The sequence below is a fragment of the Amyelois transitella genome, chromosome 3 (genome assembly GCF_032362555.1).
Source record: "Amyelois transitella isolate CPQ chromosome 3, ilAmyTran1.1, whole genome shotgun sequence".
Lineage (NCBI taxonomy): Eukaryota > Metazoa > Arthropoda > Insecta > Lepidoptera > Pyralidae > Amyelois > Amyelois transitella.
In genome coordinates this window covers 4,672,126-4,692,077 of record NC_083506.1, presented here as the reverse complement: position 1 = coordinate 4,692,077, position 19,952 = coordinate 4,672,126, and the positions used below count along the sequence as shown (strand labels likewise).

Here is a 19,952-nt window from a genome sequence, read left to right as displayed (position 1 = left end):
CTAAGGACAACTATCTTATTATCCTTCCCAAAGGCTTAATAATTTAGTTCATCGCGAACTACATCGCGTTTTTATTATAAATTAATTATCAAGATTTCAAAAACGACTGAACCAACTATCAGTAAGAGTGAATAGACGTTATTTGAGCTTCATCGTTCACGACTTTGAGTCTCATCTTGCTTACCACCAGACAGATTGAGGTAAACTGCCTGGTGCACGCCTCGCAAATTTACATTTTTCCCAAATAAGAAATCACCTTAGATAATATATAAACAAATCATATAGACGCTATGTAGATGAAGACTAAGATTTCCGCTTTGTCTGTTTATCCATCTCTCTTTCTTGTAATACCTTATCCCTAACAACCTCAGCTTAAAACCATATATATAGTATACGATATCACGTCTTTATCTAATAGCAAACCACGTTTAGCTGAATTATTGACTAAGATTCAGTCATGTGCTTCCTTTTTTTCCAGGTAGGGAAGAAAAGCATAGAGTATGCCATACTTCTCCTCTTCGTGATTATGAAAGTAATTCCTGAGAAAGGTTTTTAACCGTGGTATCCTTCAAGCCGATTAATTAGCAACATCTTAATCTCAGTTCCTTCATCAGGCCGCGAGCTTTTTTAACACTACTGGCACTGTATTCCCCGTAATGAATAGAGATGTAATTATACATTATGAAATTGTTTTGTATTTTATGGGCGGTTTCATTCCGGCCAAATATAAGCGGCCGTTCTCAAATGACTTTATTTTCATATCATTTTAATTGTGCTGTTAAAATTTACAACTTTCAATTTCAAAGTCACGAAAGTCTTGAAATATATTGTTAATGAGTTTTGGTAAATTAGTCACTTAATTACTTGCCATTTAAAAGTGAAATTGTATTGTGTACTTAAAAGTTAAGTATCATTAGTCTGGAAGGGGAAGTTATTCAGTACTTAACATAAAAAATAGGTTTATATGCCTATTAATTTACATATATAGACGTGCATATACATATGTATGTAGTTCTTAAGCCTATGTGTAATCTTCCTGTATAAATTAAGACTAATTACAGTCATTTTGTTTATTATACCATACGGGATAAGTCCGCTCAACGCCGAGGTTATTAACACTCATAAAGGCTCATTTAAAGCGAGACCTAATTGCGAAATGAATATCCTACACGTTTACTCCATTAAATGAAAGTAACCCGTGCAATTTTACTTCACACCGGGATGGCAATTCGTTGCTTTGACATTCATTTATCTCTATTATAGATCTGTAAACGCGGACATAGATTTAGCTAGACACCACATGTCATATATTTTTACTCTACACTTATTATTTGTATTAAACGTGTCTTTATATTTAGGCAGACATTATCTGTATCATTTAAAATGTTAATTTTAAAAAATATATGAAAATATTTATTTTCCCTATATTATCAAAATATCTTTTTTCTAAAATACAATGCTTTTAAGAGCTTCACACCGGTACGCCAGCGATTCGTATACGTACCAGCTTATTTTATGCTATAGGTAAGCACAGTTCCCAACTCCTGATCCAAACACGCCCAGGCCTCTACAAATCCAGCAGATCGCACCATTAGATAAGGGTATAAGATGTTATTAGGAATGGATCTTGCCTCCCATTCAGCGAAGATTTTTTTTTTTTTAAATCTGGTTTGGGATGTCTAGCTTTATCTATGTCTCTGTAGAAGTGCGGCCATGCCAATGAGTCCCGAGCGAGCAACCCCCTTCACTAGCAGACAAGATAATGAATAAGTGTGGTGGGGTAACGCGGACGGCCGCATTTTGATAAAATCAGTTTTTTATCAAGTCGAAAGTAACTTTATATTCGGTTATTGAGCTATTCCTGCATATGTTTGAAAGGAAATTTAAATTTCATGATTTCATATAGCATTCCTAAATTGAGGCGGACTCTTATACAATTCTTCTTTCCAAGCGATGTGGTCTAAATATATATCCTTTGATTTAGACTGTTGATGGAACTTTGATTAACTTAGTTCAGTGAGTTAAGGTTAGTGCTATTAAATTCTTTATAAATAGTTATTGTTGAATGTTTAGATTAATGTTACTTTTTTATTGTATTAGTGTTTTGTATCAGTGAGGACCTGTAATTGACCATTTGTTTTAGATATGTGGCGTCATTTTTGTAAACGGTTTTTGATCTTCCAAATAAATAGTAAATAAATAAATATAACTTAACCCTACCTAAGTGGTTTCCAGAATAATGTTTTTTATTGTTTTTTGTTAATTCAGTCATTGAAAAGCATATTTTAGTCCTTACTAAATCTAATTATTATTGACGTAATAATAATTAGATTTATATTATACTTAAATTTTAAATGCCTTAATAACTTGATGGAAAATACGTATGACCCTTTCAATACTTAACAATAATCAAATGTTATTTTGTTTATCAATACGTGTGTGATTGTTTGACCGCATCTTCATGATATTCAATTAATGATGAAATTTCACATACCTACATACCTATGCCTAGTATAAAATAAGGAAAAGATATTTTTCATGGCGAAAGCTACTTATGAAATAAGAACGAAATATGTCTTTAGAAATATTTTATGCCCAAGTACTTATAAATATGATATACATTTAAATCCCTAATTATCTGCCTCTTTAAACTACTCGATTGCAAAATCGAGTGAAATCATCCGTTATTTCGTATCCAATGATCGGATAATATGTCAATAATAAAAAGCTCTGAAAATGAAGGCTCTCAACAAATGCCAAATAACTGTCATCGAATGATACCTATGAATGAGATTCAATTACTCATAATCAACTTACTGTCCCTGTTTTGAACGACATTTTTAATTGCGATTTTGTTTTGTTAAATTACATACGAAGCATAATCGGGTGCAAATTATCTATTGTCAACAGATCTAATTAATTGAGAATTCGTTTACAAAATACTCCCTTTTATATAATTTTGATGTTTCACTACGGGATGTAGTGAGTGAAAACCAATGAATATAATATCACTTTACTTCATCACTATTACTTCATATTAAAAAGCAAAGTCACCCTATTTTCTCTGTCTTTGTATGCGTTTTCTCGGAAAGTTGTGGACGGAATTAGTTCATGTTTGAAATCTTGAAAGAGGGTTTTCCAATGAAGGTTTATTTATATCTATAAATATCACCCGTGCCAAGTCGATGTGTCTTTTATAAAATTCATAAACTTGCGTTTTTACTTACTTACTCATTGCTTTGTAGATGATTGTTTGTTTATTCGTTTTTATCATACTTATTACTTTGAATTACTTACTACTTCATCCCCCGTAGTATGGCACGCGCGGCGCCAATTTAATAATGCGAAAATGTATCGCTGTACTGCTTTGATAATACAAAGCAGAACAGACGTGAAACGGGACAACAATTGTTGGTCGCTCGATCTAAACGGCGGCGTACGTGGCATAGTGCAGGGGCTGACTAAAAACTTAACATTTTTCCCTAATTACAAATACACAATATATGCATACCTATTTCATGTAATAATACTAATATTGCAAAAAGAAAAGATTTTTATTTTTGTTTGTAACAAATAAACCCTAAAATAGCTACTTTTACTTAGTTTATAGTTTTTATCTGTATTTGAATTTAATTTGAATTTTGAATTTATCCTTCCTAGTTTCTTATTTATCTCTCAGAAAATATCAGCGTTAGAATCAGAATTCATATAAACATATTTTGCAAGTTATTTCTTAGTACTTGTCTTCGCCTGGGGCTTAAATTCAGTAAGAATATAAGAAAGCCATTTATTCCTTTTTCATTCATTTACTTGTTATGAAGGTTCTTAAAATCTATTGTATGAGGAAATAAAATGCAGTCATTATTTTATTGATTGTTTAATTGTCGTTTGTTTTAATGCATTATATATTTAAATAAGTTTCATAACAAAAATTTTAAGTAGTAAGTATAAATAGGCTTACATACACTATCATTATGACTGTAGGTATCGTCGATTGGTTAGGTATTGTAACTTGTGGCTATGCAATAATTCTTTACGTTTATTATTAAGTTGTAACGTTATAAAAATCGGCGTCTGAAAAATTTTACTTCAACTAGAACATATGATTTGGTTCAATAGATTTTGTATCGTAAGAGTTTGTATTGCGAAACAGGTAAGGTTATACGAGTACTTTAGTATGAGCAGATTCATTTGTAGAACGTTTCAAAAGGCTTGAAATGTCTAATGCATTGTTTTCATTAAAACTTGTTCCTTGTGATTCACAAACTATTATTCCGCATAATGTTTAGCAATTTGGGAAATAATTTGTAGGAAAATTTGAATCTTAAATATATTTAAAACTCTTTTCATTCGTAGTTTAAAAATATTTTTTCTACCATTTTCAGACAGATCAAAAGCTTTTGAACCAATACCAATACATATTCACTAAGTATAAAAATATCAATTTCAGAATATCTATAAAACACAAATGCTTTGAAGTACCTATTAGGAAATCAATTTACAAAAATAGCCAATAAAACTGTATCTATTTGTACCCCTTACCATCAGAGCAACTGGTTTATATTTATGGTTATATGTCAAGTTATATGCTTGCGTATAAAGGTTAATGTTTTAAGCATCGTATATTATTATTCAGAAAATGTTTTCTCATCTAAATAAAACTAATAGGTATGCTATAACAATATCCTGGATAAAATTAACGACATATAGTATTTGAAATTAGTATCTATATTGCTCATATTTGTACAAAGTTTTCATCAAGTATTGGTGTTCTAATTCTGAAAATATACAATATACTATACAATTACACATGAAGTCTTATTTAATTCATTATTAATGAACTTTATACAAAGCACTTAAACTTATTGAGTACCCATATTTCAGAGGAACTAGTAAACAAAACAATAGATCGATATAAAATATCCCTACTTTACATGTCCAAAAAATTCGACTCGATCTTTGTATAACATGACTAAATAATATAAGTACAAAATGTAGAGTTAAATCTCTAAATTAATGTCTTCCTGCCTTGGTTTCTATATTTACACCACTATATACAAAGCTATCACATATTACAATTTCAATCGTATCACTATTTACATTATTGCAAATTCAATTGTTCAATGTTCATTGTCTATTTGACGATACACTTGTTTAGTCATGTACTGCTGCAAAGAAAATATATTCGCCATATTGTCCTTTGCGCAAAACTTATGTTACACGTACACTATATGCGGTTTCTCTGGTGTCCGGTGAGGAGGGATAGTTTCATATGCGAACTGTTGATAGATGTGTTCCTCACTGTCTTCTTGATAGTACGGATTCTTATCGACACTGTGCCAAGGAGGATTAAGAGAATGGAAGTTATTCGTCACAGATGACCCAATCATGAGATACCGATCTACTTCCCGTTTATTTTCCTGTTCCCGACCTCGTGTTGAGTAACCTAAACCATTACCTAATTTTGACACATCACCATTTAACATAACACTCGTCATCACTTGTTTTGACTTGTCCCCTTTGCACTTCTTCAAAGGTCCCATGAAGTATAAAACTCCACCAACCACGCTTATAATAATACTCACAGTTAGCACCACTACTGCCACTATGACCCATCCGCTTGAGCATCCAAATTCTGACTCCGGAATCTGAACAAACAGAACTCCATTCAAATGTGCAGGGCCAGCACATTTCACATCTTCATAGTCTATCTTGAGTGTTAAAGTATCATTTCTTGCTCTTTTGCTGTTGATTTCACTTTCTCTTCCAAGTTTCCATAACCACAATAGGGAGCAATTACAGATGAAAGGATTCCCAGATATTTCTAGCTCTTGTAATCTATCGATAGGAAAATGAGAAGCCTCAAGAGTCCCCAGTGCATTGTTTCTCATGTAAATATGTGTTAATTTAGGGTTTCCGTGGAATAATCTTGGTGGAACCTCCCCCACTTTTACGTTTTCATTCATCCATATTTTTTGCAGGTTTATATTGTCAACAAATGCTCTCGAGTCAATTTTTTCAAGATCATAAAGTCTACTAAGATGTAAGTGCTTCAAATGAAATAGACTTTGAAAAGATAATGCGGTAACGTTTTGGAAAAAATTGCCACTAAGATATAGATGTGACAAATTTGAAAGCTTCGAGATTGCTGATGTAGGTATTGATGTCATATTGTTATCACTGAGATCCAAATGACGTAATGATGGCAAATTATGGAAACCTAATTGGTCTATTTCTTCAATTATATTGCTATTCAAATCAAAATGTTTCAATTCCTTTAAATATGGCATACCATGTTTGGGAACTCGTTGTATTAAATTCTCAGATAAATCTAAAAATTCCAAATGAACAACGAAGAAAAGATTGGCAGACGGTATGTCTAATATGGAATTGTTTCGGAGCGATAAAATCTTCAACGTCGACAGGGGCTCGAATGTATCCGGTTGGAAACTCACTAACTTATTGTTTGATAGATCAAGCTTCTCTAGTACCGATAAATCTTTGAAAGTCTGCGCATGGACATTTGATATCACATTGTTAGATAAATCTAAATCGACCAGCTTCTTCAGTCCGATGAAAGTGTCTTTATCTAGATGTTTCAAAAGATTGTGACTCAAGTTAAGATGAGTCATTTCCATGTTGTTTTCAAAGTTTTTACTATCTAAGTCTTGTATTTTGTTGTACGACATGTCTAAGACAGTGAGTTGTGTGTAAAACGCAAAAGTGTAGAGCAGATTGTTGATGATATTGTGAGTGAGGTTGATGTGGGTGGCTTCTGGATTGAGTTGTATAGGGACTATCTCGAGGCCCGCGTTTGCACAGGAAGCTGCCCGTAGCGCGTCGTCGCAGGCGCATCGAGCAGGACACAGAGTGCGCGCCGCTGCTCCCCAGGACCACGCCACCACCACCACCCACCAACGCCATTTCGCTACGCCGCGTGAGCCCATAACATCCCATGTATACGCCACCGGGAACCTGAAACACAAAAGAGCAACAATAAGTTTCGTTGTTTTCTTTTCATACAAATGGTAACATTGTCCAAAGTATTCACTCATCTTAAAGAAAATCATTTTATTTCGAAGTCAGCAGAAAGAAGTTCTTTCGCGACATTATTACAATCTTAATTTTCAAAGAAAATGTTATAAGTATAAAACGTATTTCCCTTTGCTACAGAATAGATGGAATCTAGTTTATTTTTCGCGTAATTTATTGTTATCATAAAATCCGGGCTCTCCCTAAGGGCGTGTACCCTCGCCACATAGCAAGAGAAAAGTAAAAATATACAACATTATCACACGCCAAAATCTTAATATAATTTCTGGCGAAAACTGCAGATAACAAATGTGCCTCTCCGCAATTTGTACTGGGGGGATGGAATTGTTTGATCCAAATTAGGCCGATAAGAGACGTGCCTCACTGGCGGGATGGTGCCCACCTAGACACAAGAAGTACTTTTTTTATTGTATTTTGTTTTTCCGTAGAAGTTAATGAATGCCGTAAGTTCCATTACAGTACATTGTATTGAAACCATTTTTAACCATCGTTTTAGATATTACAAGCCAAATTGACTTTAATGCTCGTCAACATTTGTAAAATTCAAATACAGTTTTTTTCATTTTACACATTGTATCTCATCTCATAGTATCTAGTCGCTTGGTTTACACAAGGGAGTATCATTACTAATTGTCCCGCATTTAAGACGTTCTCACTAAACAGGAAACTAGAAGCTAGTACCCACCGCTAATCCTCCATCGCCTGTGCAACTGCTCAACAATGCCGCCTAAAATGTTCGTCGATTTAACAAAGGAGCGTTTGGTACTTTAAATTAAATGTTCAGCTTTACAATTCGATGGAATGTATAATGAATAGCACCGTAACATCTGTTAACGAAGGCGAACGATCTCGAAAGTTTTCACGCGCGGGAATAACTAATTGCGAAGGTCGGGATTCAATTTATGGCTTCTAGTGCGCCTCCCGGGAGATCACGCCATGCTAAAGTATTAATAATGCAAAACAGTGTCACGGAAAGTTTTTGATTCGAAATGCAAATTAAATTAGGAAACAAAGTTGTGAGTTGAGATGGTTCCCGCTTTATCATTTATTGTCGGCTGTATTATGCTAAGTGATTAACAAACAACACCCATTTTAACAACATAAATACAGGGCAGTAAACGAGTGAACTCAGTTTGTAAGCTTGAAGTATGTAATAGGAATAATAAAGAGATGTAATTTTGAAACAAGTCGACGAAGTAAAAATAAATCAAGTTAGTGATTTAAACGTTTTGTTCGTAGCAACTCTTGGAATTAACTTCAATTCAAGTCGTCTTTTTGTATCTCAGAAGCGTTTCAATTAACAGCGCGAGAAGACGACTATCCCCGGTAACCCAATACCGTTGGCTGAAGGGATTACCCGGACCGTCAGAATTAGAGAAACCATATGTACGCACATTCGATACAGCAGACAACCCGTATTAGACCGGATTAATTCTGTTACATCCAAATGTATTTTAGATTAGGTGAACCGAAAAGATGCAAGTTTAATCATATTGTTCGCAGTTGTGATGATGGTCTTTTGTGAAGATGGATACTGAAAGATTAAGATTTAGTGACTTTTATGTTTATTTATGTAAATTTGTACCTATCTATATGTACGGTCGCGTTCATAATTGCAGTCATAGTTCGCAAAACTTTATAGCTTGCACCGCTGCTATCACTCACACATTCACACAAATCACACAATAAACAACAAGCGGTGAAACGTTGGGTAACGCGCCATCAAGAAGAGGGTAGTGTAAAAAGTCGACCGCGCAGCGACCGTCGTCCGTTTATCAACACAGCAACACACCACACAGCGGAGATCCATGGTGGAACAGTACGAAAATAATAGCTTCATACCGACCTGAACATTTGCAGAACAGTTCGACACATAAGTGGTTACTGTTCGTCGAGTTTGCATCGTGAGGGACTACACCACAGACAGCCAGCAAGAAAGCCGTATTTATCCGAAATAAATAATCAAAAACGTTTAGAATTTGCTCGGCAGTATTTGGATTTTGACTGGAAAAAAGCGATATTTACGGACGAAAAGTTCGTTTACGTCATCGCAACACGGTAGGCTTCATTTATGACGAAGAAATGCAACTCGGTATGAAGAAAAAAATATTGTGCCAAATATGGAGTCTGGACGCATATCTGTAAATATGTGGGGCTGAATGAGTGCTGCGGGACCTGGGGAACAGGTGTGGATAGCAGGACGCGCTACAGCTGCTCATTATGTGCAAGTGCTGGAAGAAACCATGTTAGCAACTGTGCGGTGTATTTATCCGATTGATGATATGCCAACAATATCATTTGTGCAAGACAACTGCCCTGTGCATCGAGTCCATATAGTGCGTGAAAGGTTCTGCCAGTTTATATTAAAAGTAATAATTACTTAGAATGTATTTTAAGGACAGCTTCAATATCTTTTCTTTATGAAAACGAATAATTAAGCTGTAACCTTAATAACAGGAGATAAGTGGATGATATAATAAGTGTAATATACTGTATGGTTAGCTTTATAATAATCATCAATATGTAAACAAAACTAAAGGTAAACTGTTTCAATAAAATTTACTAATTTTAATTATTGAATGTTTTATTTTGCTCCCTCTTGTTTAATATTTCTTGCTGATTTCCGTGTTTGAAGACACGGGTATTGTAATTCTTAGATATCAGTTAGTTAGTTAGTCAGTCAGTTACTTAGTTCAAATGGCACCTTAAAATATTAAAAATTGTCAGTAACACAGTAGACAAAAAAAATTCCTTGAATAACTTCGGAATCCAAGTAACGCTAGTAACTAGAACAAGTGAGTGTGAGCAAGCAAGATTATCTAGTATATCTTAGATCTCACTTGCTCACACGAAGTAATAAAATTGCTACCCAATAACTTCCAAAGGAACCACTACCTATGTTAGGGTTGTGTCAGACAAACTTTCAACCTTATTGAAATGACATAAGTCTGGCAGTCGCAGGCTTCCCTCTATAGGCAAATCTTATGCAAATAATGAGAGACGACGATATCTCGATCGACAATTATCGGGCCCAGTTCGGCAATCGTTGATTACCGTCTCTTTCTGTTTTGTTATGTTGTATGTCATAGAATACTAAACTGTTTTACTTAGTAATCATTGGTATTAAAGACCGTATTCATTTGATGGAATATTTATTCTTTTTCAATATACATGTGTGTGTGTATCTAGTGGAACCACAGTGCACGCTATTTTAACCCGTAAGAATTTTAAAACTATGACTGCAGATATGAACGCGATCGTACATATAAATTTTTAAGTAAGTATATTCGTTCAATAATTTTGCATACATATTTTTTTTGTATCTATTCTTGGAATTAATTTAAATATAAATAAACCAAATTTGAAAAATCCTTCAATTAAAATTATCAATTGTATTAAATTTATAAATTGTGTAGACCCTGTAAAACTTTGTCCGCGGCAACGATCTTGAGTTTTCAGTTTGTTACTAAGAATAGACACTTTTAAAATAAATAACTGTTCAAAAAATTCCAAATCGCGAACACACCCTCCATTTCCGAGCCTAAACTGCTCTGCCCGTACTCTTTTGTCTTTTAATTTCCTGTCCGGAGTACGCTCCCATCGTGAATTTCGCTTTCGTGAGCTTCGTTAACTTGTATCAGCCTTTGTTGTTGCCTATTGAACTTTTCCATTACCGACGTCATCGATTGAAACCGCTAAATTCGTTGGAAAATTTTTGTCGCTAAAATCAACGCCCCAAATGAACAGTCGACTTGCCGAGTCTTTTTCCTTTCACAATATCCAGTGTATGTTTTTCGAGTTTTTGTTTTGAAGAGGATTCTTACAAAGCTGTTGAAATGTAAATTAAATATTTCCTTGTCGAAAAGTTAGAGCAGAACAGCATTTATATTTCGGATTTTAATAATTGTAACGGACTTTTGTTTTGTTTGCGACTGCTCAGCTAACGTTGTTTTGAATAACAGAACTTTCATGATTGAATTTATTTTTCTTTGCCATTTCCATTACGCTCCTCGATATCGGCTTTCCATTTGAATACAGTTCGGGGTGAATGGCTCTTGAAACGCCCATCTCGGGTGTAAAGCGACCTTCATAATTATGCCATAACATCTAAACACCATTGAGAACGCGCGGCGGGTGCTCCTAATAATTTATTATTACAGTTTCCGTCCTCTCTAAATTCAATAAAGGCCCTGGCATACTAATCCTTTCGTTGTAATATCAGTTGAAGTCATCGAAATCCATTTAAATTATTAGGAAAACTATCATTTCGAGGCGGGCTAATTGTGGGCTTTCAGTTAGAATGAACGATTCTACTAAAGTTATCACGGTGTTAATACAACTTGAGATGTTACGGCACAAAGGACGGTTTACGAGGGGGACCCGAGACAATAAAAGCAGTGTAAAAGTCGGCTAACCGCTCTCCCGCACCCCAAGAAAATATCCCGGCTCTCTCAGTTTTATGAGTTGCATGAGACGCGCAGTCGTTTTTAAAACAGTAGCCACGGTTTAACCGAAACTTTACTTAACGTATTGAATAGAAGCTTATTCAGGGAAGTTTTCTTACACTTTTGAGTCTTCAAATTGCAAAGTTATGTTAGCTATCAACTAAATACGAAGATAATTGTTTCACGATTTCAATGTGTTTAACAGGATAATTCTAAATTCTTAGTTTTTCTTTTAATTATATTTCTTAATTCAGCGCCTATCTTAATTCTACCTCTTCTTATCTCTTCAGGGCGTCTATTTCATTTTATTGACCGAGCGAGCGAAGCGAGTTAGGTCTACCAATGTACTTAAGCGGAAATACATTTTTTTATGTATATATCTATGTTTGTTTGTGACGCGATAACTTTCGAACTGTTGGTCTCATTTTGATGAAGTTTAAAATGTGTGTAGGATCTGTCAATAGAACTTTTGAGTTCGCAGGGCATTTTCAAAATCGGTTAAGTTGTTTTTGAGATATTCACAATTTTGTAAAAGAGAAATGTGTTCGCGAAGTCTAGTTCGCGGCGGACGACTAATGATTACTAAATAACTGTCGTATTTACGTTCATTTTGATAATAGTCAATTCAAATTGTAATAACAATCTCTTTCTAATTTACTGTCCACTTTAAGCCGTGTGTTTGTATACCTTTAACATACCTACTCGTATTTGATGTTGGTGTGTGAGTGGCTATAATGAGAAAACTTGGTCTGAGGAGTAACGGGAGGGCAGCAAAAAGTAAACGTTGGACTGGCATTCAATTCCAAGCCCTCTTCAATGTATTGGCTAAACTGGATTAGTTTTTATTCACTCACATATCTTAGATGTCCGCGTTCGTTGTGAACAAAAAAACTCAATGAAATCACTATACATTTTTGTTTTTCATTATCACTTGTAACTCTTTTCAGGTAATTCCAAAAAAGTATTAAATATATCATAAGCACAAGAAATATTAGTAAGTTTTATATTATATTTATATTTGGTTAGCCATTTCTGATCGCAAACATTGTTTCCATGATCAATCGTAATATTTTCAGCATCTGAAAATTTTGTTATAATATCGATTTATCACTAACATATATTGCCCATATTATCAAACATTTTTTTAAAGTCGTAATTACAAATGTGCAACTTATACCATCAAACCTAATTTAGCGTTTCGAACACACTTGCGAAGTCCAGCAGTTCATGAATACTATTCTATAGCTCCAGTTATAACTGCTAAATGAGCCAATTATCCGGCTTTTAATTAAGCGAGCATTAAGGAATGATTAGCTACGTGTCCGCGCCCAGCAAACAAATTTAATATCACCGCACCTGCTAATAGTTGCCGCTTCGCTATTGATTTTGCAATCAAACGCCGATTAGAGGTTTCGAACTTCTCGATTGTACTTTGATTCATTGAAATTTCCAATTTAAGTCTTTTGCAACGATGTTATTGATTTTAAAGACAATTGGGCATTTGATTGAGTAGTTTTTTTAAAGGTAGTCTATAGGTGCTAAGATTTCGATTTTTTTATTTTTAATAGATTTGGTTTAAAACGGTCATTCTCTAAGTCTGAAAAGAAAAACTTGCCAGGACATTAAAATGCAAGTTATGCCTCCATTGAACATAATAAGAAAACTTAACTAAACATACTTAAAAAGCACCATTCAACTATTTTTACACCTCTAAATATGGTTCAAATCTTCAAAGGCATGTTAAACACGACTATACTATTTATGTCTTCATATTACCTTAATGTGTAACGTTAACTAAAGAACTCGAAGAAATGTCAGGTCGTTACGTTCACAATACATGGCGTCGCCACAAAATATCTTCGCTCGGAGACTTCCCCCAACACTGGCTTACAGCGAAATAAAAAAAGGAACTTTACTGTACAAAACGTCTACACAATTCCATTTTCTCTTTCACCGTCAGAGCGGGTCTTAGTGAATCAAGGTTCTGTATGGGCGCCTTTATAAACGCAATAATGAGGAGTGCTAAGGCGGCATTCAGGCGTGCTCTGGTTAACGAGAGCGCCGATGAATTGCTATGAGCTGGATACAAAACTTGCCACTTGGCGTCTAATGGCGAACGCGATATGGCGCGCCGCGTGCGCCACTACCCGCCTTCAAAGTTCTCAGCGATTGCCGACTCGCTCGACTTTAAACGTACGAGGATTCGTTTAGATTTCAAATTTATTTAAGAGTTCAATTTAAAAAGTTTCAAGAATTTAGTTTGAAAATTAATGAGTAAGTGGACTTTTAACAAAAAAATCGATTGATCAATATTGACCGATAAATTAATTCGTGCAATTTGGTAATAGCTACGTGAGATTAACAAATCTCGCTTACGATATACCTACTCGTAAAATACGAACTGATATTTCTAATTGCATTTTAGTAAATTTTAACGACACTGCACAACCACACATAGCGGTAAATTTGCTTTATGAAGTACAAGCTTTATCCCAAGAGCTTTCAGCAATACAAGTTAGTTTTCCCACCCATAGGTAGTCTAGACCACACGTCTACGGTTTGCTGTAGACGGGTTCGGAACTTCAGCTATTTTACTCGGAAATAAAAGTAAACAGCTGCTGCAAACTGTTTGAGTGTTATTAAAACTTCCCTTTGAGAAATGGAATTCGTTATAGAATTAATAGTAGCTATTTGCATTTCAGTAAGTTTACTTTTGGTTGGATAAGGTTAAGAGGTGTTCTATTTCAGAGTCGTCGCAGAGCTGCAAATGACGTGCTTACGACGGTGATATCGTGCGGATCGCCCGCTAAGCCCGCAAAATGGTCGCCCCGCAAATGAAGACGCCTCGCTCTTCCGAGGAATACGGCGAAATTAGTCAATCCTATCGCGGCAATCTCCAACGAACTCGGTGAGGCTGAATAATGAAATAGCTCGTTGAAAGTGTGGATAGGCGCAATCGAGACTGCGCCCGACGGAACACGAACACCGCAACCCAGGCGAAAATCCCAAGGATTCCTCCCGAGATATCCACCGGCTCTTTTAGGGTTATTAAATAGAGTAGGTTTTAGGGAGATGAGACGAAATAAATCCATTCACGCGGGGATGAAAAAATCTGTGTTTTCGTAAATAAAAAGTACCCGCGGATAAGTTGGAAAGGCTCATATATCGTCTTCATTGAGGCCTGGTGAGCGTAAAACCGTTATTCGGACAGATAAAAATCCGTGCTCTTATGGGCGAATTGCCAATAAGGGGAATGGTTGTAGAGTAGTTAATAAAACCGAAACGGTGTCTTTAATGTATATTGTACCACTAGAACGAATTGGTAATAATACATGGGTAAATAAATTCGTCTTTTGCGTACGGTGTTAAATCTGATTGGATTTATTGCAGTATCGATGTTTTTTGTAAATATAATTTCAGTTGTAAATGATGACTACAGAAATACAAGTACAGTATAGACTTGAATAAATATGCTGAATATTGTAAGCGAAAGGCTTACACACACACATTACTTACATGTGGTGTATCATATTTCTCTGCGAAGTGACACTTTCATTTATTTTCACATTTTATTACGAAATACAAAATGCACGCCCGTTGAGCACAAAGCCCGGTGCAGCAGCGTATAGGGTTAAGCTCACTGGAGTCTCAGCAAGCGTAACTTGCAACAAATCCTGCGTTACGTCCTTATTCCATATTGCATCGTGCCAGGGATTCGCCGTAACGTATTCTGAGACCAGGTAGTGCTGTGAAAGTTTAAAGAGTGTTTTGGTCTCACAGTTTCCGACTCAAATCATGTTGCATGTGTATTATTACTATATTACTAAACTTTGATTTATTACGTTAGTTTTTAGGTATTTATATTAAAATTATAGTTTTCGTATATAATTCATTAAATAAATAAAATGATTTCGCTGTTGAAAAATATCAAAACACCAAAACCTGTTTAAATATACTTACTTATAATTTACATTAAAAAAAATTACATAAATAAGTACTGACACTTTAACAATAAAAAAATTTGAGACTATAACTTGGGTATTTCCGCGAAATCCAGGCAGGCTTAGAGCTCTGTCTCCTGTTTCAAAAATTTTCACAGCACTAGTCCGTCTGAGACTGCTGGGGGTTACGCCGCGACGTAATGCGTTTTATGAATGAATGAGCGAATAAAAGGGAGGATTTCACTTCCAACTAACCATTGGTTTGAGCAAAAGCGCATTCAGTGCCTTTTTTAACCTGACTTTTCGAAAGCGGGGCTCTTTTGACTGCGGCGTGCGATAACTTTATCCCTTCTTTTGTGTTGTATCCTCACCTCAGTACTTTTGACTCAATGTTTTGACTATTCCATTTAGCAGATATGCTTTAACATGCAAAGTTTTCATAAGAAATACTTAGAAAGGGTATATTTTTGTAAAATGTCTGTAAGTTGACGAGAATATAGCGTGAACAGTCTTGTTGACGTTCGTGGTGCAATGAGTTATTTATTTTGCGAAACTTTTATCGTCCCAAATTTTTTTACCTTTGTGGAAACAATTCAGCGCTTTTAATGTCCTTAAAAATAAATAATATCATGTCGTTATGGTATAGGAAGTAGACAGAGCTAATATACTCAGACTGCAGTCTTCAGTCTTGGTTATGGCATTTCTTAATTAATACTGATAAAATGGTTTCGAGTAGACCAAAATAAACTAAAGGTTAAATAGGTTCACGTGAAATCAGACCTTTTCGGGCCGCATGTATTGGGCATTTATTAATCAACGTGCTTTCAAACGGAGGCGACGGTCAAAGGCTAGACGAGTAGATTAATTCGATTCCGATGGACGCTTTGATTACGATTGCAAGACCAAACTGTTTCCTTTGCTCATTCTAATTAATATTTAATTATGAAATTAAAACGTTTTTATTAGCTTTTTAGCGCCCGTGTTTATTTATTTATTTCATCATCTGTAAGATATTATATTCAATTTACTTTAATACATTCAAGAGTTTCTAAGAATACACTCTTGTAAAGCGAAAAAGTCGTAGACCTATGGAACCTACTTGCCAAATTCATAGACCTAAAATATGTAAGGCATTGTATTGAGTTATATTGTACCTACTTATTTTTTAAATTTAAAGTGATTTGTACTCATTTATTTGTATTTTTATGTATCAATTTAATATAAAAAGGAAATCATGTAGCAATATACATACGCAACATTTTTTTAAACTCGTGCAGCTTCCGTCATTACACACGAATGCTGCGCCCGCGCAAGTACCGTAACGCGAGTGTATAGTATGTTTACGATGCCTACTTGACAGCTGTTTCCTCCGGATGCTTCAGTTCTTGATAGTTTTTGATTGTGATAAATGATGTAAACAATTTTTAAATCGAATTTCAAATTGTGAATGTGAGTTTTATGTCTGAATAACTTGTATAAAAGAAAAAGGTTAAATACGTGTCAAATATTCGGAAAAGTATTTCCAGCGCCGTGTGGTTTCCGGCACCAAAAGAAAAAAGAATAGGACCACTCCATCTCTTTTCTATGGATGTCGTAACAGCCCACTGAGGGATAGACTTATTTACTTCGGATTCCTCTATTAGGCGATGGGCTAGCAACCTGCCACTATTTGAATCTCAATTCTATCATTACGCCAAGTAGCTGAGCGTAGCCTTTCAGTCATTTAATTAATGCCCTGTCTACCCGGCAGGGGATATCGACTTGATTATATGTTATGTTATGTAAAGTATTTCCAGCTACCGTAGAATTTTTCTTTTGTACGAAACCGACGCGCTTACATTTTTCAATTATCTAAATAACTTTTCGGACGGTCACAGCAGGTAATAAAAAATACTTTAAACGTTAAAACTTGTTTCAAATTACTTTTCAGTTGAAAACGTTCAAAATTTATATTTTATCTTTTAAAAAACCGCCAACGATTTCAATCTCATGGAATGCCTAGACTGAAAATTAATAGACTGTCAGCAATCTCAAGATGCAATAAGTAAATAACGAATCTCAAAATGAAATTCTTAAGATTGTACCGGGGTACAATATTCCGTGACTATCAGTAGTAAACAACATTTAAAACGATCCAATTCCAATTACCACGGTCCAAATCGAAACATCTTTCCCACGGAACTATAGTAAACAATAATACATGTCAATAACTGGCCGTCTTGTTTTGGTAAATTAAAAGTAATATACTTTATGTTCTGGACACAAATTTTGAGTTAGCAGTTCTTTGTATACTGTAAAATGCGCACCCATATCAACTAGGATATGTCGCTTCAGCACTTGCAAGGTAGATGTTTTTAAGGTCCAACATGAAGATTTTTTTGTGAAGAAGGATGAATTTACATGTTATTATCATGTATGTGTACCTTTATATGTAGACAAAGCTAATATATAATACAAAAGTCTTGAAAATCAAGTTTTACTGGATGCAACCAAAATCCTGAAACATCGACGAATCTTCAAAAAATTTGGACATTTTATTAAAACTTGAAAATAGTAAACAACTTTCTAACTACGATCACCAAATATTGACTCCCACGGCATGTCCCTCCTTCAGTGGCCACGGGCCGTTATTTGATAATCTTTTGAGAGATTGCCCAACGCTAATATCGGATTTCCACCGTCATACCAGTATATCCAAAATAGATATCGATGGATTAACCGAACCATGAAACCGCAGTTTTCGGTTCGTGTGATGATCGAAATGGTGAATAAATGTTGGTGATCGGAAATTGTTGTGTCAAGTTTACAGTGACGGCATTTTGATAGCTGGACATTACGAGTACCATTATGTCTTGATATTCTTTAACAGTACACGATTTAATTCCTTGTATTTGAAAAAATGTATTTCAACTATTTTAATGTCAGGCAGTTATAACTTTTTTTAATTTTTGGGTATTTCTAGTTACAATGCTAATATCCGAATGCCGAGGTCCGCTTACTTCTTTACTAATTGCTCTACATGGAGTTTACTATGATAATAATTCTTTATGTTTTTGTTGCTTCAATAGAGAATTTAGCCTTCTTAAGATATTTTTGTCTATTTTGGTTAAAAGGACATCAATACCTGTATGAGAATAAAAATCGGTAAACAATAGAATGTTCTAACAACGCACCTTGCGGCAAACCACTAAGAACAGGGACTAGTATCAAATGTAGATTAAACCGACTCAATCCGTTCTCACCGTCTCGCTCCACTGCCGATGAAAAATACCCATACTCAACCAATACAATCATTAATAAATTCGACACGATCTGTAAACGACTAGCCTTCATATTTAATTACTTGTAATAAAATCGTTATTACATTATAATTGGTCAGATCTTTCTAAGCCGCACATTTAATGGAATGTAATTCAAGGTGCTTCAATTTTGAGCAATCAACATATCAAAAACATTTGATAACTGGCTTAATAGGGATCTAGGGAATAAATCTTTTTTTTTTTTTGTCACCGCAGATTATACCTGATTCATTTTCAGCCTAAGATTCAAAAGAAGCTCTTCATTCGTTGAAGACATCAACATTAATTATATTTTAATTAAAGTTTTAAGTATCGGTCGGTTGCCTATATTTCTCTTCGTATAAACTGATGGATGCTCTATTTTTATTAAAGTTTCTCACCGATATTACCACCGAATTATAATGTAAAAACCAGATGAATACAAATAAAGCGTGTAATGAGTTTACCAAACCGCTTCATATTCTCCCGAATAGAAATTCAATAAACGGAGCACTATGAAAACAAAACAAAAAAGTTTGGATAAGGGCGAAGTTTTGGTCGTATGTTTTTTGTTTGCGGCCAGTGTTGTGGGAATTTAGGACAGTGCGCTAAGGATAAAGTGATAGGGCCATGCGGAAAATTTGGACCCAAACTGTCCTTAACAACGGTCTTCAGCCGCGTGGCATTATTTATTGCTTATACATGGTACAGTCTTAAGTACTGAATACATTTTTAAGTATGTTGTTTTAGATTTTTATTCAAATCACTCTTAAAGCTGGTATTAGGTAATAATTTTCTTTTTTCTTCTGTATTTCCTTTTAAACCTTTATTGGTACCATAGTTCCTTTTTTGTAAAAGATCAGGAGCATTACGGTCAATTTCACAGTTATTTTGATCTTATGATTAAGCTTTTTGTTTTTTTTTTGATTAGGAGATTTTAATGCATGAATTATTCAATATTCTGGAAAGATCATAACATGGCTTGGAACACACAAGAATTGACCCTACCATGGTACGCAGTATCGGTACCCGACACCCACTCAATAAGGATGGAATAACTTCCAACATCAAACATCATCGTCGACATACAAGCCATACCAAAGTAACGAACAGACGGTCTCGAACGCCCCGCCCTATTCGAATTCACGTCAAGTCAACGTATTTGTAATTCAACGCGAAGTCCCCACGTACCCACGTATTGTTTCACCAACTGCTTAAGGGCAAGCGCTTTGTCC

General features: G+C 35.0%; 1 protein-coding gene across 1 annotated transcript in view; it reads right to left on the bottom strand.

Moving 5' to 3' along the window:
- Nucleotides 1-3,896: 3,896 nt before the first annotated feature.
- LOC106138164 (leucine-rich repeat neuronal protein 2) overlaps nucleotides 3,897-19,952 on the bottom strand; it is a 62,164-nt gene continuing 46,108 nt past the window's right edge. The window contains exon 3 of the mRNA XM_013339220.2: nucleotides 3,897-6,975. Within this exon, the coding sequence (XP_013194674.1) occupies nucleotides 5,217-6,947 (1,731 nt within the window). The 5' untranslated portion in view covers nucleotides 6,948-6,975 and the 3' untranslated portion in view covers nucleotides 3,897-5,216. The remainder of the gene's footprint in view (nucleotides 6,976-19,952) is intronic.